The sequence below is a fragment of the Hevea brasiliensis genome, chromosome 16 (assembly GCF_030052815.1).
Source record: "Hevea brasiliensis isolate MT/VB/25A 57/8 chromosome 16, ASM3005281v1, whole genome shotgun sequence".
Classification (NCBI taxonomy): domain Eukaryota; kingdom Viridiplantae; phylum Streptophyta; class Magnoliopsida; order Malpighiales; family Euphorbiaceae; genus Hevea; species Hevea brasiliensis.
Window position 1 is genome coordinate 41,066,252 of NC_079508.1, and position 22,902 is coordinate 41,089,153.

A 22,902-nucleotide genomic window follows, 5' to 3' on the forward strand; every position below is an offset into this window, starting at 1 on the left:
AGTTACAACTGATTTGATTGTCAGTTATTATTTGCAACTAGGCTCATTGCGATCTACTGAATCGGTTACTAAATCGATTAACAACTGATTTTAATGGATTAGCAACCGATTCGATCAGTTGTTAATCTTTTTTTTTTTGTAGTGTTATATGTTGAGGCAGTGTTTAAATGTTATCCTTTCTAATTTTTTAGAAGTTAAAGGTAATGTTTGACTAAAGTAAAAAAATATAATACCATTATTTTTATATTTAATAGCTAATCCAACAATTATTTTACCGAACAATAGCTAACAACTACTAATAGTTAGTAAAGTACTTATTGTTTATTTTTATTATTTTTATCTTTTAAACTTTTTAATAAAAATTTCATAATAGAAATATATATACACACACATATATATATATATATAATTAATATATGTTAATATATTGTAACTTATGTTATAATAATGACTACTTATTATAGTATTAAGAGGGCAACTTATAACTTACACGTACAATTGGAAAATTAATAACTTAATTATAATTTAAAGTATTTAAATAATTAATTAATTAAAATAGAGAAAAATTAATAAAAAAATCATGTGATAATATAATAAAAAATGTCACGTAGCAATATCATGAGATAAAATTCTACATATCAATTTATTGGGAATATCTTCATATTTTATATATAGATATAGATATAGATTCTTGAATTTATTAAATAAGTGAACTCATAAGCATATATATAAATAAGTTAGCTCACGAATTTTAATGAGCATAATAGAATGAAGTTTAATTCATTTATTAAATGAATTTAAAAATTTAGCTCGAACTTAGCTTATTTTAAATGAATTGAATTAAATTGAATTTTTATACAAATTTCATTTAACTTGAATAACTTGTAAGTAATTTGACTCACTTATTCGTAATTATTAAATAGAGTTTAAAAACTATGAATTATACTTAGATTTAGAGATGTAAACAAATCTACCTAAGTTTTTGAATATCTATAATGAGACTATTAATTTAGTTTCCTTGGTGTATGATGTTTGCGGATGATATTGTTCTGATAGATGAGACACGAAAAGGAGTCAATAGAAACCTAGAACTTTGGAGAAGTACTCTAGAGTCAAAGGGTTTTAAGTTAAGTATAACGAAGACAGAATACATGCATTGCAAGTTCAGTGAAAGCCAAACTGGTGATAGGGAAGGAGTTAGTTTGAATAGAGTGGTACTGTCACAAAATAATCACTTTAAATATTTAGGCTCAGTCCTTCAAGTAGATAGAGGATGTGAGGAGGATGTTAGTCATAGAATTAAAGCCGGATGGTTGAAGTGGAGACGTGCCACGGGAGTTTTATGTGATCGTAAGATTCCTAATAAATTGAAAGGAAAATATTACCGTACAGCCATACGACCGGCTATGTTATATGATAGTGAGTGTTGGGCATTGAAAGAGTCGTATGCATCTAAGATAAGAGTTGCAGAGATGAGAATGTTAAGATGGATGAGTGGCCATACTAGACTAGATAAAGTTCGTAAGGAGAGTATTAGAGAAAAAGTAGGAGTGGTGCCAATTGAAGTTAAGTTGAGAGAAGGGAGATTGAGGTGGTTTGGTCATGTGAAGCGTAGACATACGGAGGCTCTAGTTAGACAAGTAGAGCACATTAGGTAGAGGATAGAAAGAAAAAAAAGGGGTACAACATGACCTAGAAGCATTACACATTTCTGAGGATTTAACCCAAAATCGTTCCATATAGCGGACCCCAAATTTTTGGGATAAAAGGCTTAATTGAGTTTAGTTGAGTTGAGACTATTAATTTAGTTATGTACGACTTTTTATTTTAATTTTATCAAAACAAAATTAAATAGTATGTTACTAACTTTTTCACTTAAAAGTTATATAATGTTACATGAAATTAATATAAATTAAAATTTAAATTATTACAGAACGAAGAGAACTTTTTTTTAACTTCTCTTAGAAAACAACTGTGAAGAGAGAGAAAGCAAGATTAAAAAAAAAAAAAAAAAAACGTAGTGGAAGAGAATTAAAAACGCAATTCAAAAGAGAGAGAGAGTTTCTTCTATCTCCACTGTTCAAAAAACAAACATTTCTCTCCAGAGAGACCCACCCCACCTCACCTTACCTCACTTCACCTCCCTCTTTCCTCTCTCCCCCTGTTTTCAAATCGTTGAAATTTGAATATATGATCTCTCCCGACGCCATCTGATCTCCACCACCAATTATAGGGTTTTTCAATACTTGATCTCTTTCGTCTTTACTCAGAACAATTCTTTGCTCTTTTACTTCTTGTAGATCTTTGGATCTTGGAAATTTTGTTTATTTCAATTGAAATGGAGGCGATCGAAGAGTTGGGGCAACTCTCAGAGTCCATGAGGCAAGCGGCGGCTGTGCTTGCCGACGAAGATGTTGATGAAAATCCAAGCTCCACTTCTAGACGGAGTTCTACTTTTCTTAATGTTGTTGTCCTTGGCAATGTTGTAAGTTCCTATCTTTTCTATTTATTGCTCCTTCCGTGTCTACTGATTGGATTTAGTGGATTGAATTTGGATTCAGCTTTTTAAGAGGTTAGATGAGGTCAAAGTTTTTGGTTGGTGTCTTTAAAGCTATAGATCTTTGTATGGGCTATTATTTTTGAAGAATTTTTTTTTGTATGCTTGAAGTAACAATACTTGGACTCTTTGTATTGTGGAGTGACTAGCATAATTCTACTGAATTCAACTAAGTCTTAATTTCTACCTAGTTGGTGTCAGCTATATGGATCACTTGTTTTCAATTGTGCTTGGTTAATCCGCCCTAGTTGAGGTCAGCGTTATTCATTTCCCATTCCCCCACGCCCCCCACAACTCTGCTCATTTAAGGGTGACATTGTAGTGACTGCTGTTGATGATCATCAGAAATTGAACCCATTAGTTTAAAAGTGGTTCCTAGTAGATTAAACTCACTTTCATAGCCATTTTTTAAAGAAGGAATTTTGGGATTTACATATGTGATGTTGCTCAAAATGCATGCCTCTGCGTGTTCATACAAGGGACTACTGAAGTTGATTAAGTTGAAATAATATTTCTTGTCGCTATGAGGCATGAGAAGCACTTGAAGAGACTTAACTGCTAGTTAATAAGGCCTTCTTTGTTATTATAGTTACTATTTTCTTTGCTTTGTTTGCAAAACATTTTGCCGTTTTATGATCCTTTCCTTTCCTCCCTTCTATCTTTTTCTGTTTGTGGACAATCTGGTTAGGGTGCTGGTAAATCTGCGGTTTTAAACAGCTTAATTGGACATCCTGTTCTGGTAAGTTAATCTACAAAAAATCCTGTATGTTCTTTTGCTTGGTACTTTCCTTTTGTATTCAAACCAAATAAATCCTTTTTCTCTCTTCAATGTTTAGCCAACTGGTGAAAATGGTGCTACCCGCGCTCCTATAAGCATTGATTTACAGAAGGATGGCTCTTTGAGCAGCAAATCAATTATTTTGCAAATTGACAATAAATCCCAACAAGTTTCTGCAAGTTAGTAGCTTCAATTGATTGGTTTATATTATGTTATACATGTTTTATTGTGCTTTTGTCCTCTCTGCGTGTTGCTTAGTAGTATGGGTAAGAATGAGTTTAAAAAAATAGCCCTTTTTAGTTCTCGCGCTATCACTGACTGGTTTTAAAAATGTCACTAAGATCTGCTGTGTTGATATCACTGTGAGTGTCTGCATGGTTTAAGATGCCCACCTGAAAAAGCTACCCAATGTGCTTACTGGGCGTTTTAGACAACTTGTTTGGAGCCATGAATATGCCTAATAATAAATATACAATTTATTTATGTGGACTATAGTTGATTTTAAGACAAGAAATAGTAATTTATGGAGTTAGTAGAACTCTTCATGTCTGCTAAAGTGTTGACAATTTGACATGCTTGTGCATGTATAGGTACCTTTCGGACATTCTGAAGTGTACAAATTGTTATTGTTACTGCTGTTCTGCAGGTGCTTTACGACATTCTTTACAGGAAAGGCTAAGTAAGGGATCCTCAGGCAAGAGTGGGGATGAAATTTATTTGAAACTGCGGACAAGTACAGGTTGGTTTATGAGTTACAGTTTTGACTTTGTCTTAATTTATGCAGTAAGATTCTAAGAGGCAATATGTAGCTATTGCTGTTTTGTGGAAGAATCACTAATGTACAAAATAAAACATCTGCTTGAAGTTTTTTGCTGTTATAATTGTACCAAATAGTGTTTGTGGAAGCATCAGTTGGCATAGTGACAAATGGAATGCTCATTTGAAAATAATCTTATGTGATTGTTACTTATGTCAGCAATCTTCTGGTTTATGGAGATATGGAGACCAGTTTTTCAAATGCTGATCCTTGATAAATGAATTAGCCAAGGGTAGGCACTTTGGCGAGTGATGTAGAACAAGCTTTGATACCAAATTGATGTAGAATAAGAAGAAAGCAAAGGATCAAGAGAAACAGTTTCTCAAGAAGAAATAAAAACAAATTCTCTAGAGAAACTATTTCTCAAAACTTAAATTAATTCTCAATATAATCATAATTATCTCCTAATAAAATATCTAAAAGACAAGTATTTATAATATATCAGCTAGTCTTAATTGTAACTAATTAGGAATTCTAAACCTAAACAAATTAGGATATTAAACAAACTCAAATTAGGAAAGTAATAATAAACCTAATAAAATTCCTAAATTCCTAAATAAATAAACTTCCTAATTAATAGAATCCTAAATTGAATCTTCTTGGACTTCCATGGTTGCATCAGTGATGCACTTCTAAATCTGCTAGAGACCAGAGTTGCTTTAACTCTATGCTCTTTTCATAAATAGTTAAATGCTTAGTGTTTAATAATTTGTTTGAAAATTTTATTGAAGAAGACAAGGGTTTTATTGCAAACTCTTGGTCCTGATGATAAATAGAGCTTTGAGATCCTCCTATTTTAGGACTCTAAAGATCATATTCTCATTTCCAAATAAACTTGCACATAATTTATTCAACTGACATTCTCAAATGGTTGCCAATGTTCCAAATCAGTGATATCTCAAGGTTCTAGCTCAAAGAAAAGCCAAAGCAAACAAAACCAAAGCAAATACAAGTTTGTGTCTAGTGTATTGAAATTTACTAAAGTTAGCTTAGCTGCCCAGATAGGTGCCAAACCTCTTGGATCTGATAGAACATCTCTAGAAAGGATATAGAAGAATGAAATTATTAGTTTACAAGCTCCAATATCTATGCTAATTTCCTTCTATGAGATTTTCCTAGCACAATGAGTGATTAGTATGCAACTAAGAGGAATTGAAATTAGAAAATTGCTTAACAACTTATGGATGGTATAATTTGTTTGCCTTGGCATAACATGAAGCTAGCGAATAGCAGAAGATTATTGGGCGGACAAAGACATACAAAATGTTAATCCAGTGTTTTTTTAATGTCATAATTTCTTGAAGAATTTTTCTCTATGCATATTTATGAACAATCAGGATAAAATAGGCTATCACCCTTAGTAAATTTAGGATCAAGGTTTTGTTTATTAACTCTAGCAGTTAGGATCAATGTTTCTTATGAGATTTTTACAGTCTGTCACTTGACTACTTTTAAATATGGGCTAATGCTGGATGGTCAAATTAAATAAATCTCGTACACATTTCAATAGTTAAAGATCATAAATTCATCTGTCAGTATTCTACAGAATTAACTTGTGAATGATTTTTTATAGCTATAATTTGCATGTACAAGTTTGGCAGCGTGAATTCAGTAATTCACCTGTTTTTGGATGCGACAATCTTCTATTACAACATTGTACATGCATGCAGCTCTGCCAAAGCTCGTGTGATCTGCTATTGAAAAATGAAATGTTTATTTCAACAAAATTGGAAGTTCATTTAGGACATGAGATATTCAGTTGGCTGATTCATTTAATCTCATGCTGTTGTGCCTATTTTTAGATCAATTTATTTCTTTTATACTGCACCTTACTATTGTTTTGAATTTTTTCTTCTCAGCGCCTCCCCTGAAATTGACAGACTTACCTGGCCTTGATCAACGCATCATGGATGAGTCTATGGTAAGAGTTGTATGATGGTTCTGGACCTTCATTTAATTTGAGGATTTGTATATGCTACTGTTCATTGTCTGGGTAATCAATAATAATTCCTTGTGTGCTAATGAAAAAACTGCATTTGGCTAGTTTTATTTACTTGATTGTTTATCCTGCTTATGACTGTTAATTCAGCCTGGCAGTTGAAACATTATATGTTAATGCGTTTTGAAATGGCCCTTGCTTAGGTTAGTGACTATGGTGAGCACAATGATGCCATCTTGCTAGTTATCATTCCTGCAGCCCAAGCACCAGAAATTGCTTCCTCTCGGGCCCTTAGGGTTGCCAAGGAATATGATGGAGAAGGTAAATGACTTAACAGAATTGGCCTTTTTTTCTTTTTTAAATATTTTGGCTGATTTTAATTGTTCTAACTTTTAAGATCTCTGTTGGGTCTAATCATGGTCAAGTTTGATATATAAATCGATATCTTCATTCTTATGTCTCCCACTCTCCCTAGTCTTTCTTTCCTTCTTTTCTTTTTTTTTTTTTAATTATTTTTTGTTTATCTTTTTTCCTGCATAATTTTTAAGTGAACTGGGCAAATGCCTTCTTACATTGGTGGCAGGTACCAGAACTGTTGGTGTAATTAGTAAAATAGATCAAGCTGCTTCAGACCAGAAAGCTCTTGCAGCTGTTCAGGCTCTCCTGTTGAATCAGGGTCCAGCAAAAACTGCTGATATTCCATGGGTTGCTTTAATTGGTCAATCAGTTGCAATAGCTACTGCACAGTCAGGATCTGAGAGCTCGTTGGAAACTGCATGGAGGGCAGAGAGTGAAAGTCTTAAATCAATACTGACTGGAGCCCCTCAAAGCAAGCTAGGCAGAATAGCTTTGGTGGATGCTCTGGCACATCAGATTCGCAAGCGTATGAAAGTTCGGCTACCGAACCTCATTTCTGGGTAATTGTTTTCTATCTGCTGCATGACCTTTTATGCCATGATTGAAAGATAACTTGTCTTCAAATACTGCTTCTGCTACACTTGGCCTCTAGATTGCATTGAGAGCAATAAATGAACAAATGAGCCTATCACACCCTGACACCCACCCATGTGTGTGCACACAGATATACTAGAGGTTTTGCTACTTCTATTGCATGTGATGCTTAATTATTTATATTGCTTGAATAGTTGTGTTAATTGTAAAATATGTTCCATGAAGGTAAACTAGCAGCTAATTGAATTGTTTATCAAGCATTCTCTTAGAAAAGTCTGTGCTATCTTGCTGGGAGGTAAGCTTAGAGTAGTATTCAATTAAAAATTTTGATAAAATAGAGCAGAATTTACTAACAATTTTAAATTGGAAAAAGAAGTACGTTAAAGATTAATGGAAATGACCAAAATTGCAGTCTCAAAAGTTTGATTCTTTAAAAGGGAAAAAAAAAAGGAAAAAAAGAAGCCAAATACAAGTTACCATGGTTTTTGGAACCAAACTGGACTGGCCGGTTGGACCAGTTTAACTAGGACCTCGAGCTTGATTTGGTTCAGTTCATCTATAAAACCTTGTTTTAACAAACCTGCACCAGACCGGAGTGAACCGGCGAGTAACTGGCAAAACGTCAAACCTGGTCCGGTTTAAACCGGTCTGATGGTTTTCTCATAAAAAAAAAAATTTGAGCATGTGATACTGCATTTAGGACTCGAAGATTGGATTGCAAACAAATCTCAAGCATGTGATACTGCATTTAAGTATTCATTAACGATTGTTAAAAAAATAAATATTTTACTATTTCATTAATTTCTGATTTAAATAATTAATTGTAGAAATAATTTATTTTACTATTATATTAACATGAATTAATTTTTTTTTAATTTTTCTGTACACTGTTCTATAAAATTTTAATATATTAATTTTTTTTTGATATTAATAAATTTATTATTATGAAAATTTTATTCTAAATACTTTTGATTATAAAATATTTTCATTTAAAGTTTAATTAAAAATTTTAATTATTTTTTTACATTTTTAAAATTTATGTAAATTTATTCTAGTTATTATTTATACAATATATCAAACTACTAATTATAATAATTCATTATTTTTACTATTTTTAAAGAAATTGTTAATTTTATAATAAATTTAATATTATTTAATATTACATCGGTTAAATCTTGGTTCGACCCCGGTTGAAACTTAAACCTTTAACCCTTTGTACTTACTGGTTCACTGACCGGGTCTGGTTTAAAAACCTTGCAAGTTACAAAGAGAGTCATGGTTATTAAAGGCTCAAGGTGAACTAAAGCGCCAAGGGATTCTAGAGCCAAGGCACAAGGTGCAAGGTGTAGGCATGCGCCTGAGCGAGGTGAGACACAAAAATAAAAAAATTTAAAAAATCCATGTAAGTCAAATAAATGTGATGCTTTCCTTTTTTCTTGGCGTGCATCTTGAAATAGTGAAGATGTAACATTTTAAAAAAAAAAGATAATAACAGTCTGGTAGTATTGAAAATAGAAATATAGGAGGCTTGCGATCTTGGGTTTGTTGGTTTAATGAGATTTTAATAACTAGTTTTCACCATTCACCAGTAATACTAATTCCAAAAACTTCTTAGTGCGTCAATATAAGATTCTTATAGATCGACAAATATCAAGTTTAAGTGGTTGTATTTTTTGTCAATGGAAGTGCTCACCAAAGGTGAAAATAAAGAAGGCATGCCTTTCTAGAGTCTCGTGCCTGGAACAGAGGCGTTTAGGCGCATAAGGCACTAGGATTAAAGCCTTAATAACTATGAAGAGAGCTAGCAAACAAAACAAAATAGCTAATGCTTTTTTGTGTTGCAAAATTGGAACATTTGAAATTGCAAACAGTTAGAACAAGTTTTAAGGAAAAAAGGAATTTAATTCAACCATAGCAGATAGAATAGGCAACAGGGCTATAAAAGAGCTTTCTTTTGTTTTGTTTTTTTTTTTTTTTAGGATTTTATTTTTAGTAGAGTTTCACATCAATTAAGGAATATATAGTTTAGTAGTAAAACATTAAGCAGTCCTTTTTTGTTTGTGCTCTAAATTTAACTTATACTTTTTTGTCCATTTAGGGCTTGTTGGTATTCATTCTATTTTTATTTTTTGTTTTCATTTTTCAGTTGTCAAAGAAAATTATATTAATAAAATACATTTATTTATTTTTTTTCATGTTTTAAAATGGGAAATGGGTTGTTGCAACTCAGGAAAACCATTTAAAATTCCAAGTTTCATCAACTTGTTTTCTGCTAAAGTAGTTTTTGAATATTGGACTAAAAAAATACCTAAGCAGAAAACAGAATTGATACCCTTAAAACTAGTGTTGTTACCAGGCGCTCGGGCACTCCCCTAGGCCCTCGGGCAAGGCAAAATCCAAGCACCTCGCCTGGGAAGCCTCTAGGCGAGGCGACTTCAGCTAGGCATTGCCTAGGTACCCAAGCGAGGTGAAGAAGGGCGAGGAAAGGCGAGAAAATGCAAGAAACTAAAAAAAAAGTTGAGAGAGAAGTTGATCATGGCTACCTCCTCCTCTTTCTTTCTTTCTTTTTTTTTTTTTTGGGTTAAACATGTCTATTATTTTTCTTCATTCTTCTCTTCTATCCCTTCTCAAATTCTGAAATTCTTTTTGGCTGTCACTTTTTTTTCTTAAACTAGTATATTATTTGAAAATTTGCATGTATTCTATATTTTTTGTTTAAAATTTTTTCACATTTTTGTTATTCTAGCTGAGGGTGTTTATTGTTCCTTTTGTTGTTCTAATTACTCGTTATTAGAAGTGTTATGGAGTTCTTTGGATTTCATTGTTCTTATACTCAGTCAATGAAAATAAAAGAATATTTTCATTCTTCTGCTTTATTGATCTATGATTTAAATTCCTAACTCCATCAAATACACTACCCATCCCAAATATTTTTATCCCTCTTGAATATTATTTTTTTAAGTTCAATACATGCAATGAATATTATTTTTCTAAAATTCTGTTATGTTACACACTACAATCTATTTGAGTACTCTATTACAATAATCTAGTCTATTATAATATTTACAAGTTACCATTCTAATATATCTAGCATTCTTAATTCTTGTGATGGAATATATATATATATTTTTTGTTTGGTTAGATCAAAACAAATGGCTAAAAAATCTATAGCATCATCACACAAAAAAAATAAAAAGGGTCTAGCATGAACACATAAAGGAATGCTTTTGATCTTGAAGTTTAAAACATATAATATATTATGAAATATGAATATGAAATTTGGCAATTTATTGATTGTGGAATATATTAGAGTTTATTACATTGTATATTTAATTATTTTAGAATAAATTAGTGTCTCACTTCGCTCAGGCGAGCACCTAGTGCCTCGGGCAATGGAGGACCTTCTTGCCTTAAGGGTGCCTAGCGCTTTTGACAACACTGCTTAAAACTTCCTCCCATCTGTGTAGAGAGAGAGAGAGAGAGAGAGAGAGAGAGAGAGAGAGATCCTTTTAACTTTTTCTTTTAACTAGTCGATGATTTGTGGCTTATGTAGTTAATTGTGGTTATCAGTTGTTCCTGAACTGAACCTTTTTCATCTATGCAGGTTACAAGGGAAGTCTCAAATAGTTCAGGATGAATTAGTAAGGCTTGGGGAGCAGATGGTTGAAAGTGCTGAGGGCACAAGGGCTCTTGCATTGGAACTTTGCCGTGAGTTTGAGGATAAATTTCTTCAACACATTACAACTGGTGAGGTGGGTGTGTTAATTTTTAATGCATGCTCTGGTTCGTGCAAATCCAAATTACTATATATGTTGGGCATGCTTTTTGGGTCTTACTTTTGATGCTAAATCTATTGGTTTTTGTCAAATGAAAGCTGTGTAGAATTTTTTTTTTTTTTAATGACCAAGTTTGATCCTTAGCAGTGTCCTAACTTATAAATTTTTTCAGCTGCAACTATTGCTTCCTGCTGTGTGGAATTTGATGATGTTGTTTCTATGACTTCTGCAGTGCAAGCCCAGTTGTGGCCTGTATTGTGGCTTAAATTGTTAATACTTAAAATCAGGAAGCTTATCATACATGATTTTGTTCTTGTAAAGAAAGTGGTTCCTATAAGATGTTTGACACTTTGACCTATTGCTTTATTTATTCATTTTTATTTTTCTTGGTTCTTCCCTTTTTCTCCTATGGTTTCTTTCTCTTTTATTTTGTTTTATTTTTTTTGTTAAGGTAGTTTATTTGTGGTAAAACACTATCTGCCGGTGTGCTTATTTTTGTTTAGTATTTTGCTTAAATGGTCAATCCATTCATTATTGTTCCATTATTCTAGTAGTTCAAACTGCTAAGTGATGTACTGAATTAATTTCCTTTGATGAGCATAATAACTGCTGAGGTCCTGGTGAAGTTTATTGATCAAATGCTTAACCTGCTCGGTAACATTTTACTGCAGGGTGCCGGTTGGAAAGTTGTTGCAAGTTTTGAGGGAAATTTCCCTAATAGGATCAAGCAGCTTCCTTTGGACAGACATTTTGATATCAACAATGTCAAGAGGGTAATTCTGCTGCCTTTTACCAGTTCTCATCTTGGGGTTTATCTTTTATTGCTCTCAGGAGTTGTGTTCTGTAACTTTTTATTCTATACATGTTCTATTAGATTGTATTAGAAGCGGATGGTTATCAACCATATCTCATATCTCCTGAAAAGGGTTTGAGATCCTTGATAAAAGGAGTTCTTGAGCTTGCAAAAGAGCCATCACGTCTTTGTGTTGATGAGGTACTTTGCCCCCCAATCCTTTCATTTTAATATTAAATTTGTTTTTTTTGTAGGTTTTAGTCAGAGTTTCTACTTTTGATCTGTTTACTAGTCCTTTATTCTTGGGTTAATGGCATGCGATGGTGTTGAAAGCATGATTTGAGCTTTGAAATAATGTGCTCTTCTATTTTCACTAGATCTTTTGTGCCCAGCAAGTCTTACCATGTTATTGATGCTAATTTGTTTTTTAACAAATAAATTATCGTATCTAACCTGAAAAATGGGCATATGATTGTTTTCTTCATCTTCTTTTTTTTCCCCCCTTTCTCTTTTCCAATATATATATATATATATATATATATATATATATATATATATATATATATATATTTAATTATTTCTTTGAAGAGTATGACTATGCCAAGTACAAGTGTTTCACCTCTTTGAGGTCTAATTACTGCCCCACTCCGCTATGTGCTATTAATGGAGTTCATACCTTGATGTAAACAGGTACACCGTGTCCTGGTAGAAATAGTTTCTGCTTCTGCTAATGCTACCCCGGGACTAGGAAGATACCCTCCTTTCAAGAGAGAGGTATATAGCATGATAACTTATTTCACATATTGTACAGCTGTGCAAATATTTGCCATAGTTTTATGTCCTCATTTTTCTTTTTGTGATGTTAATCATTTTCAATGTAGTTATATTGCAACTTGCAGGTATTTGTCATGGTTTAAGTCCTCATTTTTATTTTTGTAATTTTAATTGTATTCAATCTTGTAAAGGTCATAGCTATTGCTACTACTGCTCTTGAGGGGTTCAAGAATGAAGCAAAGAAGATGGTTATTGCACTAGTGGATATGGAGCGGGCATTTGTACCTCCCCAACACTTCATCCGTTTGGTGCAAAGGAGGTATTTTGAACATGTTTCGCTAGTACATTGCTGATTCATTGTAGTCTTCCTGTAAATGTTCAAAATCTGGTAGCATTACCAATTTAAGGAAGCACAAGTATTTTTCAAAGCATTTTTCATGTTGTTTACGACACTAAGATAAATGCTGGAAAAGCAATGTTATCATATGATTCTTTTTAGTCTTTTATGCTGATCTCTCCCTCCTTCCCTCCCTCTCTCTCTCTCTGTTATTTTTGTGTGCTTGATTGGGTTGTGCTTTACTGTAGTTTATCTCCAGGATTTCCATATTGTGTTGGTAAATGTTTTACAACTTGATATTTCTGAATATTTAAGTTCACTTGATATCTATTCAATTTAATCAACTTAGGATGGAAAGACAGCGCCGAGAGGAGGAGCTTAAGAACCGATCTTCTAAAAAAGGACATGAAGCTGAGCAAGCAATACTAAATAGGGTAGGGTGTTTATTTCTCTAATTTATGTGCAAGGAATAGTTTCAACATGAGGACATAATTGCTGTAATGTTTTATTTCTGTTATTTTCTCTACTCAAATGTGTTGCATTTTCTTTTTTAGGCAACTAGTCCTCAAACTGGTGGTCAGCAAACAGGGGGAAGTTTGAAATCAATGAAAGAGAAATCCAATCAGCCAGAAAAAGAAGTGCAGGAGGCTTCTGGCTTAAAGACTGCCGGTCCCGAAGGAGAAATAACTGCAGGTTTGATGGGTCACTTGTAGTCTCTTTCTAGCATTTTTATACATGTGCTGTGCCCTTGTATCATAGGTCGTGCATTTTGCTGCTTTGGTGTTGATGACTTCTGGAACTGAATGCCATGTCTCTTGCCTTCTTAAAGTTCCATGACCACCTAGGTCCTGAAGATTTGGAGCTGCTTCACTTGTTTGATGCATCTTTGAAGTTGAATAATAGCGAAACATTCAGTGAATTCTTTGTAACACTAGTTCCAATATGGAGTATCTATCACTTTACCTTTGAGGAACCTAATTTATTTTCCCCCTCCCCCACCTTCGCAATTGATTTCCATGTTACAGACATGAACAGGCTCTAAATCGGGGGAACCTTATTGCATAAGGGCAAATGAGTTTTCTATTCCAAGAGTCCTTTTTAGCTATCAAAACTCTCTAGTGCTTAAAAGTCAGCTTGTTGCTGTTCTTTTGGGATTAGCATATAAAGTAATTGATTTGCAAACAGAACTTAACAAAGTCAGTAGACAGAATATACCAATCTGGATATAAATTTTGGAAGGAAATCTAAATGATTTTACCTCCGTGCTGACAAGCCTCTGTTGAATAATCTGTGGACAATACAATGAATGTTTACTGAATTTGGAATATGTTATTAAAATTCAGTGGATATCGTTGAACCTTTCATGTACTATCCTTTGTGTGTATGAACAATTTCTTGATGAAGAAATTTGTGGTTCTTCCAACATCGCTCCCATCATTTATGTGACAGTTCCTAACTTCCAATCATCTGCAGGTTTTTTGTTAAAGAAAAGTGCAAAAAATGATGGATGGAGCAAGCTATGGTTTGTTTTGAATGAAAAGACTGGGAAGGTTTGTAACACATTGCTCCAGTATGTACCTTTGCTACTTTATTTAAATCATGTTAAATGTCAATTCCTGTGCTCTCATACTGTACATTTTCTTATTATTTTGTTTAATGGTTGCAAGCAGGAATAGTTTTTATTGTTGTTTGTGTAGTGCTTAGGAAGATTTAGCTTAGTATTTATTTTATCCCTAATGGCTAAAAAAGTTTAAAACTTCTGCTTGTTTTTGCAATTTCATCCTAACCTTTTAATTTTGAAATTTGTCCAATTAATCAAAATTGGAAAAAATATTTGATCATAGTTTTAATAGAGAATAATTTGATTTCTGCATGAGGAAGAACTTGTGACCTTTTTTTTTCTTTTTTTTTTTTATAAATTGGTTGTAAAATTTGACCAGTTGGACAAAATTGAAACTAAGTTCTAAAATCTAGATGAAAATTCCAAAATTAAAAGATTTGGAAAAATTGCAAACAAAAGTTTGTATGTTTTTTACAGCCATTAAGCATTTATTTTATGATACCTATATAGGTATTCTTGTTGCTCTTCTAACATTAAGGTTTTAAGGTGCTTTTAGATGATTAACTATTATATTGAAATTGTAGAATGCTGTTTCTTGCTTTCCTTTGGATTTTCATTATTTTTGTCTTGATACTACATTAACAGGTTTTGAAAGCAAGTCTGTTTTTTTTACCTTCTACATCGAATAAAAGCAATATAAGATTTGAAAATCCAGTGGGCAAAATGCAATTAATTTTATCATACACATGATTGTTTGATTTCAAGATTGTTTTTGATGGATTCCATAATATATGATTCTTAGGGTTCAATCTAACATATTTCTCTTTCACAGCTTGGTTACACAAAAAAGCAAGAGGAGAGACATTTTCGTGGTGTCATCCCATTGGAGGTATGGGAACCATCACTTCTTAATTTGAGATCACTGTCAATTATGCAGTTGGATATTCAGGAATCCTTCCAGTATATTTATAGATTTTGTTACCTTTCCACTTTATATGATGCATGACAAGTTCAGCAGATAAAGAATTATGTGCCTATACTAGAGGGAGGACACACCCCACTCCGTTAAATTCAATTTCGTTCTGTTTTGAAAGTTGAAGTATTGTTATAAAGAGTAGGAGCTTTCTAAACGAATGATTATTTAGGATAAAGGGTAGAGGTAATATGTGAGGCTGCAAATGAATTGAGCAAACTCTGGCTTAGCTCATTTATGGAAGAAACCTTAAATATAGGCTTAGCCTTGACTCATTTATTAAATGAGTTTGAGATGAGTCTAGTGTGACCTTGTTCTTATACCTGTTTGTTAAATGAGTCAAACTTCGGCTGAAGTTTTTATCAATAGGATTAAGTTGTAAACAAATCATGGGTAAATTATTTTTTTTGTCTGTGTTATGACGTAATTAACATTTGGGTCCTTGTATTTTGTAAAATAGATAAAAATGCCCCCTAAGATTTGATTCTGTTATATATTTTCATTCTTTTGTCCTTTTTTGTCAATTTAGCCATTAGTCAAGGGACTAAAAGGTGGTCAATGAAGGACTAAAGTGTTCATAATGGTAAAAACTAGGAACGAAAGTGTTCATAACAGTAAAACTAGGGACAAGATAATAATTTATCTTGAGGGGTATTGAGGTATTTTCACTCTTGATTAATGGCTACAATTGAGAAAAATGGATGGAGGGACAAAATCATATGACATAATCAAAATTTAGGGACGTTTTCATCTATTTTCCAAAATAGGGATCAAAGTGTTATGGGATAGCATAGGGATGGAAAATAATTTACCCATAAATCATTCACAAATTTATTTAAAAAATTTACATTATTTAAAAATTTTTGTTGTGCCTAACAATGCCTTTTCTTTTTAATAGCTTTATAATAAAATTTTTAATCTTCAAGTATAATAATTATATGAGATTTTTTAAAATTATATTATATATGATTTTCTTCTTCATGAACGTTTAAAGTAACTTCAACCTAGCTCAAATTTGACTAATTTATTTGACAAGCCTTAAAACTAAGCTTGAGCTTAACACATTAACCTTAATAAATGAATTCAGAAAATTCTGTCAAGCTATGCTTTGAGTAGCTTATGGGCAGTTTGGTTCATTTTCAGCTCTGCAGTCCTAGTACTGCCACGTACACTTTCTTCAGTTCAGTTTTTATCTTTATAATATTGCCCACCCAAATATCATATCTTCAGGCATTAAAGCATATTAAGGTTGGAAGTGCTGCAACCATGTGAAAGGTCAATTGCATTGGCATAGTTGAGATGGTATTACTATATCTAAACTATAGAGGTCCTTTCCCATTAAGGAAAGAAAAATAAATTTACTCCAAAGTTGACTTGAAATATTTCCTTAATTTCAATGCCAATCTGGTTGGGCTTGAAGTACAACTTCTGTGAAGAACCTCTCTTCTTTTTCATCCATTCTTTTAGAATAGAGAAATACCATTTTTTGAATGTAGGAGACATATAAGATGTTTCATAATTTAAGCCACTTTGCAGGAAAGTGGCTTTTTTTAAAGGATTATGACACATACAACTTTTTGACAAGTCCTGTATTAAGGGATAATAATCCCTTTGCTGAGTGCCTTGAGTTTGAATCACATTTTAATTTTGCTATCAACATAAATGCAAAATCTTGATTTTGGCTAAAGCCCAGATTTTATTGGTTAAAAAAAAGCGGTGATATGGCATCTTTTCAATGGTACAATTCTCTTTTACGTATTGGGGTTTTGAAGTTCACCGCTTATAGTGATGTCTTTACCAGTGCCTTTTCTTTTCCCGGAAATTTGTGCTGAAATAATTTCAGAAAATCTGAATTTTTTAATGGCTATGCAAGATCTTTTTTTAAACCTAATAGGGAGAATCTCTTTTATGTAGGCTTTCTCCTTCTATTTGTAAATAAATTAGCCTTTATTGGGTTTTTGGTCATCTATTATATACTGTCAAAGCAGTTGAATTTTTCAAATGTAGAAGTGCAAATCTCTTCTTTTTCAATAACATCTGGATGCTGGAATTGATTCGAACCCTGAGGTTCTTTCTGAAATTTTAGACATTGTGAACACCCAGATTTCAGTTGGTTACTTAGGAATTAAATGATATGGATCTAAGGATACTTGTGTAAAGAATTATGATTTTGTTATAATGTTAATCGTACCTTCATTGCCACGTTGACATTTTGGCTTTCATCTGCAAGCTTTACAATCTAGTGAGATGAGATATTAGAAATATTGTTAGCCTGGTTTCACCCAGGAACCATTGTTTTGGGGGTAAGGGAACACTATTGCTAAGAGCTGTTCGTTTTTGTCGTATTTGTTATCTCTAGTGATTATTGCATCTCCTTTCTACAAGTTTCAATTGTGTCCATTACCTGCTTTAATTTTGCCCGTACAAAACTCTCTTAACCTCTGATTTGTTGCCATCATTAAAACAATGAGCAAGAATGTTGTGTCCATCCTATGATCAGTGTTATTAAGGCAAAAGGCGACACTAAGGCGATAGGCTACCCTATGGCCTTAGGCGAGAGGCGAGAGGCGAGGCGAGAGCCTTTTTGAAGCAAGGCGCTATAACCTAAATTGCCTAACTTATATATATATACACATACTTTTAATATAAAAATTCATACCTTTTAACAAGTTTAAGAAGTAAAAAAGCATATTAAAAAGCATATCACACCTCCAATTAATAGAACATTAACTATTTAAAAATAAGTAACCATTTGCAAATGCATAACACACCTCAATCTAACATATTACAATACCCATTTAATAAAAAAACATATCACAATTGATAATTACTCATGCTCTAACTCTCCAATTAATAGGACCTAATTTCAAAATTAAATAATCATTTGCAAATACACACCTCAATCTAACATATCACAATACTCATTTAATAAAAAGCATATCAAAATTGACAATATCCATCTAAAAATACATATCCCAATGCCCATATAATAAACATTGAAACAATAAATTAAAAAGAAAAAAAAAGCAGCTGCTGGGTAATTAAAAATGGCATGACTCTGAGAGAAGAAAGCATAGAAGAAGAGAGGAGGAGGAGAGAAGAGAAAAAAAAAGAAAAGTAAAAAGGCAAAAAGGACGCAGGAAAACAAGTGTTGCAGTTGGATTAAAAATGGCGTGACTATGAGAGAAGAAAGCATAGAAGAAGAGAGAATGAGGAGAGAAGAGAAGAAAAAAAAAAGTAAAAAAGGAGAAAGAACGCAGGAAAATAAGTGTTGCAGTTGGATTAAAATGCCGTGACTATGAGAGAAGAAAGCATAGAAGAAGAGAGGAGGAGAGAAGAGAAGAAAAAAAAAGTAAAAAGGGAGAAAGAACGCAGGAAAATAAGTGCTGCAGATTGATTAAAAACGGCGTGACTGTGAGAGAAGAAAGAATAGAAGAAGAGAAAAGGAGGAGGAGGAGAGGAGAAAAAAAAAGTTAAAAAGAAAAGAAGAAAAACATGGGTGTTGTGACAGACTTGAGAGAAGGGAAGAATTGAAGAAGAGAGGAGAGGAGAGAGAAGAAGGAAGAAGCAGAGGAGAGAAAAAGAGGAAGGATGAGAGAGAGAGAGAGAGACATATCTTACTCCTTGGGTTGTTCTTCTTTCCCTTTTTCAAGCAGCCGTAGAGTAATGGGTTGAAATTAGAGTCTCCTCTTTAGGGTTTTTAACTCTTGCAGTATAAAGAATGAATTAAAAAAAAAAAAAAAACATTATGTAAAAGAGGCGTCGCCTCCCTCGCCTCACGCCCTGCGCCTCTCTCTCCCAGGCGGTCTCCTCATGCAACCCAGGCCAGGCAGAGCTAGGCGAAGCGCTAGAGGGTTTCCTCGCCTCGCCTAGCGTCCCGCCTGGCGCCTCAGAGCGCCTTTAATAACACTGCCTATGATGGCACCTCCAAATTTATACGTGCAGCATGGTGATGGAATTTTTTTTATCATTTAATATGGCATTGCATATCAATAGTTTTCTTATCCCATGGACAGGAATGCAATATTGAAGAGGTTTCAGACGAGGAAGAGCCTCCCTTAAAGAGTTCAAAGGATAAAAAGGCCAATGGACCAGATTCTAAAACACCCAGCCTTGTGTTCAAAATAACTAGCAAGATTCCCTATAAAACCGTTTTGAAAGGTACTGGACTTTTCTTTGGTCATCAAACTTCACTTGGGCGGATTTTTCCTCAGATGCTTTTTTTAAAGCACCAACTCTTTGACTTAACCTCCTTTTCTCTTGCAGCCCACAGTGCTGTTGTTTTAAAGGCTGAGACTTTGGCTGATAAGGTTGAATGGATAAACAAGATATCAAAAATTGCACAATCTTCTACAGGAAAAATGAGAAATGCTTCTCCTGAAGGTGGTTCTACCTTGCGGCAGAGTCGTTCTGATGGTTCTCTGGTATGTTACTGACTTAACTAGCTGCTCCATTTTACTTTCTCAGAATTACTTTTTGAGTACTTTTGCCGCTATCAGGCCTTTGATTCAATTTCATGGTGCTTACAACGACTTACTGTTCTTTGTGGTTTGGTGTACTTGGTTCACTTCTCCATTATTTGGTAACCCTGTAAATGGCAATTGTAACTGGCAATTTTTTCTACCACCTGCTTGTGTTTATGTTCTGAGAGGACATCCACTCAATTTAGTACATTTGTGGCTAGTGTTTCGAAGTTCTCAAAAGAAAAAAAAAAAAGAAAAAAGAGTGAGAAATGGTTTGTGGTTTGTGCAGGATACGATGGTTCGAAGGCCAGCAGACCCTGAAGAAGAGCTTCGGTGGATGTCTCAAGAAGTGCGTGGTTATGTTGAAGCAGTCTTGAATAGCTTGGCTGCTAATGTTCCTAAAGTAAGCTTGCTACTTAAATTTGTCGTTCTTATCATTATATTTGGGCTCATATGAAAACCTATGTTAACACATTATAATTGGTTATGCAGGCAGTTGTTCTTTGCCAAGTTGAGAAGGCCAAGGAAGATATGCTAAACCAGTTGTATAGCTCAATTAGGTTTGATGCATTATCTTTTTGTTGCAACATATTTTTGTATTACCAGAAGTTTGTTACATTGCTTTTTGTTGGCTCCATTCATGGTTCTCCTTGTTGGCTTCTCCTTCATGTGAATTCTTCTTTATAATGTTGCAGTTCTCATAGTCTTCTGCATATTCTGTGTGATTATTATGCATGACATTCAGAGATTGTTCTTATTTGAACTTTTTGCATTTGATTTTGGCTAGTGCTCAAAGCATGGTGAGGATTGAAGAGCTGCTTCAAGAGGATCAGAATGTAAAGCGCAGGAGAGAGCGCTACCAAAAACAGTCCTCTCTCCTTTCAAAGTTAACACGTCAACTCAGCATTCATGATAACCGTGCAGCTGCAGCTTCCAGTTGGTCTAATGGTAGTGCAGGTATGTTGTTGACAGCATGTTGTGTCTGAAGTTTGAAGAGCTTGCATTATGTGTGAAGTAGTAATATTTTCTGTCTTTGAGTTGTTTTATCTAATCCATTAAGTTTGAAACTTCAAACTAAATATGGGTGTAATCTTGCTCATTGCAGAATTTCTGTTGCTACTTACTCAGAAATCTTGGGTGGTCGCTTAAATGGCCTGACCCATTAAGCTGCCAATTTTTTGCCTGCTTAACTTTGTTTCAAAGTGTTGCTTAGTTCAATAGGATGGTTTGGCCTTGAACCAAATTACTTCCATTGTTGCTGATAGATCATGTAGAAGGTTTTTCATTATAAGATTTCCCTTGTGATAACTGATATCATGGATGATTATCTTATAAAATCCTCTCTGTCTATGTTTCTCTTCTGGCCGCAGATTTTCAATTTTGGAAACAAAAGATATATGGAATGGAATGGAAGTTTCATGGTTTTGAATTTTGAAAGTAGCTATTGCCGTTCATCTTCAGTATGATCTGATCTGGATCTACTCATCAATCATTTTTCGATCATGACAATTACTATAGGAATAGTGCCTATTATGTTGGAGAATTTAATAGAATTGTATTTATGGTCATTTTTGGGTAATATTTTGACGACGTTCAATAAATTCTTTGGATTATCTTATTTCAGAAAGCAGCCCCAAGACAAATGGCCCATCAGGTGATGACTGGAGATATGCATTTGATGCAGCTGCCAATGGTTCTGTGGACTATGTTTCATCTAGATCATCCAGATCTTCATCTAATGGTCACAATCGGCGTTACAATGACTCAGCACAGAATGGTGATCTAAACACCAGTTCAAACTCGAGCGGCCGTCGTACTCCTAATCGGTTGCCGCCTGCACCCCCACAGTCTGGATCTTCGGGTTACAGATATTAACAGATGGTTGACAAATCATATTTTCACTGCATTTTTTATGGATGGGATTCAGTAAAGCCCATATCACGATTTGATCATGGGATCATTCCAAATTCTATTTTGGAATCTTTCAGAGGAGAGGGTATTTTGTGTACATAAGACTACAGTTCCTGTGTCAGGTTTTTACCACTTGCCCTACTTAGAACAATGGATTCAAGGTGTTCTTGAAATCCATTTCTTATATTTTATATGCGCTATATTCTTTTTCTTCTTCCCCCTCTAAGTTTTTCCTTTTTTTCTTTCCTTGCCAAATTTTTGGACACTAGCTTGTAGATGAATTCTACTTGTTCATTTCTGATTGATTTTATACTACGTTTGGTGCCTTGTAACCTGTAACATTTGGGATCAATCCTCATGAAGGGAAGTGTTATTGTAAAACTTCCCATTTAAACTTGTTTCTGGTTCACTATGAATATCTACCATCTGAATTTTATTCGAGTTGCCAAATGTAACTGTAATTGATTCTAATTTGATATGCTTCATATCGATTATCTCTATTATATTGACTTGGTTTTGATTTCTTTTTTTTTTTTTTTTTTTTTTTAAGAATTATCAAGTTTGTTTTTTTATCTTAAATATGATTAACTTGTCATACGCTAAGTTCCATTTGAGAAAATTCTGCACAAAATAAGTCCCAATTTCTTGAAGGTTACTGGCTTTGCTTGGGAAGTATATTACAATTAGTTGGTAGCCTCTGTTGAGCAGGACTTTTTGTTGTATATATCAAAAAGTCTTAAAGAAAATGTGAATATAAATTATAATGACTCAAAACACCATTATTCTAAATAAATTATAAATTGAAATGTGGACTTAAAATACATATTTTACGAGTGCGAAATCTTGAATGCAATTTTATATTGTCCGTTAATGAAGTTTCTCATATAAATACAGATAAATATAAATGCAAAATTGTTATAACATAACTAATACCTGATATGTACAAATTGAATTATTTGAATGTTATGATAATAATTTTAAATTCTATGGTCATGAGTCACAAAAGACACGTTCAACTTGTTTCCAAGAAGCATTCGTTGAAATGCAAAGATGGGCTGCTGAACTTCGGCAGCCGATTAATAGAAATAGTCACGTGAATGATACGCGCATTCGGCAGCTGAAGCATATTCTGCCCAATAAAATAATATTTAATAAAATGTTTAATTAAATGATGAACTAAATATATTTTATATGTTTTAAGACATACAACAATAAGGAATGGAAATCAAGGGGTTGGTCCAAATTAAAAGTGTCCAGTCGAAAAGGAACTGC

At 33.5% G+C, this 22,902-nt stretch overlaps 1 protein-coding gene across 2 annotated transcripts; it reads left to right on the plus strand.

The window, feature by feature from the left end:
* The first annotated feature begins 2,026 nt into the window (after positions 1-2,026).
* On the plus strand, positions 2,027-22,066 carry LOC110636795 (dynamin-2A). 2 transcript variants are annotated; one of them, XM_021786640.2, is made up of 22 exons: positions 2,027-2,485; positions 3,246-3,296; positions 3,394-3,514; positions 3,982-4,074; positions 6,012-6,073; positions 6,295-6,412; positions 6,675-7,008; positions 10,647-10,794; positions 11,490-11,591; positions 11,693-11,812; positions 12,302-12,385; positions 12,577-12,704; positions 13,072-13,156; positions 13,277-13,415; positions 14,196-14,272; positions 15,116-15,172; positions 19,273-19,417; positions 19,523-19,680; positions 20,009-20,122; positions 20,212-20,279; positions 20,507-20,676; positions 21,344-22,066. In XM_021786640.2, exons 1-22 carry the CDS (start codon positions 2,339-2,341, stop codon positions 21,592-21,594), a joined length of 2,772 nt encoding a protein of 923 aa, XP_021642332.2. In that variant the 5' UTR covers positions 2,027-2,338; the 3' UTR covers positions 21,595-22,066. The 2 variants fall into 2 exon arrangements, with proteins under 2 accessions (XP_021642332.2, XP_057993445.1); XM_058137462.1 differs by having other exon boundaries at positions 2,056-2,485; positions 20,516-20,676.
* Positions 22,067-22,902: the final 836 nt, after the last annotated feature.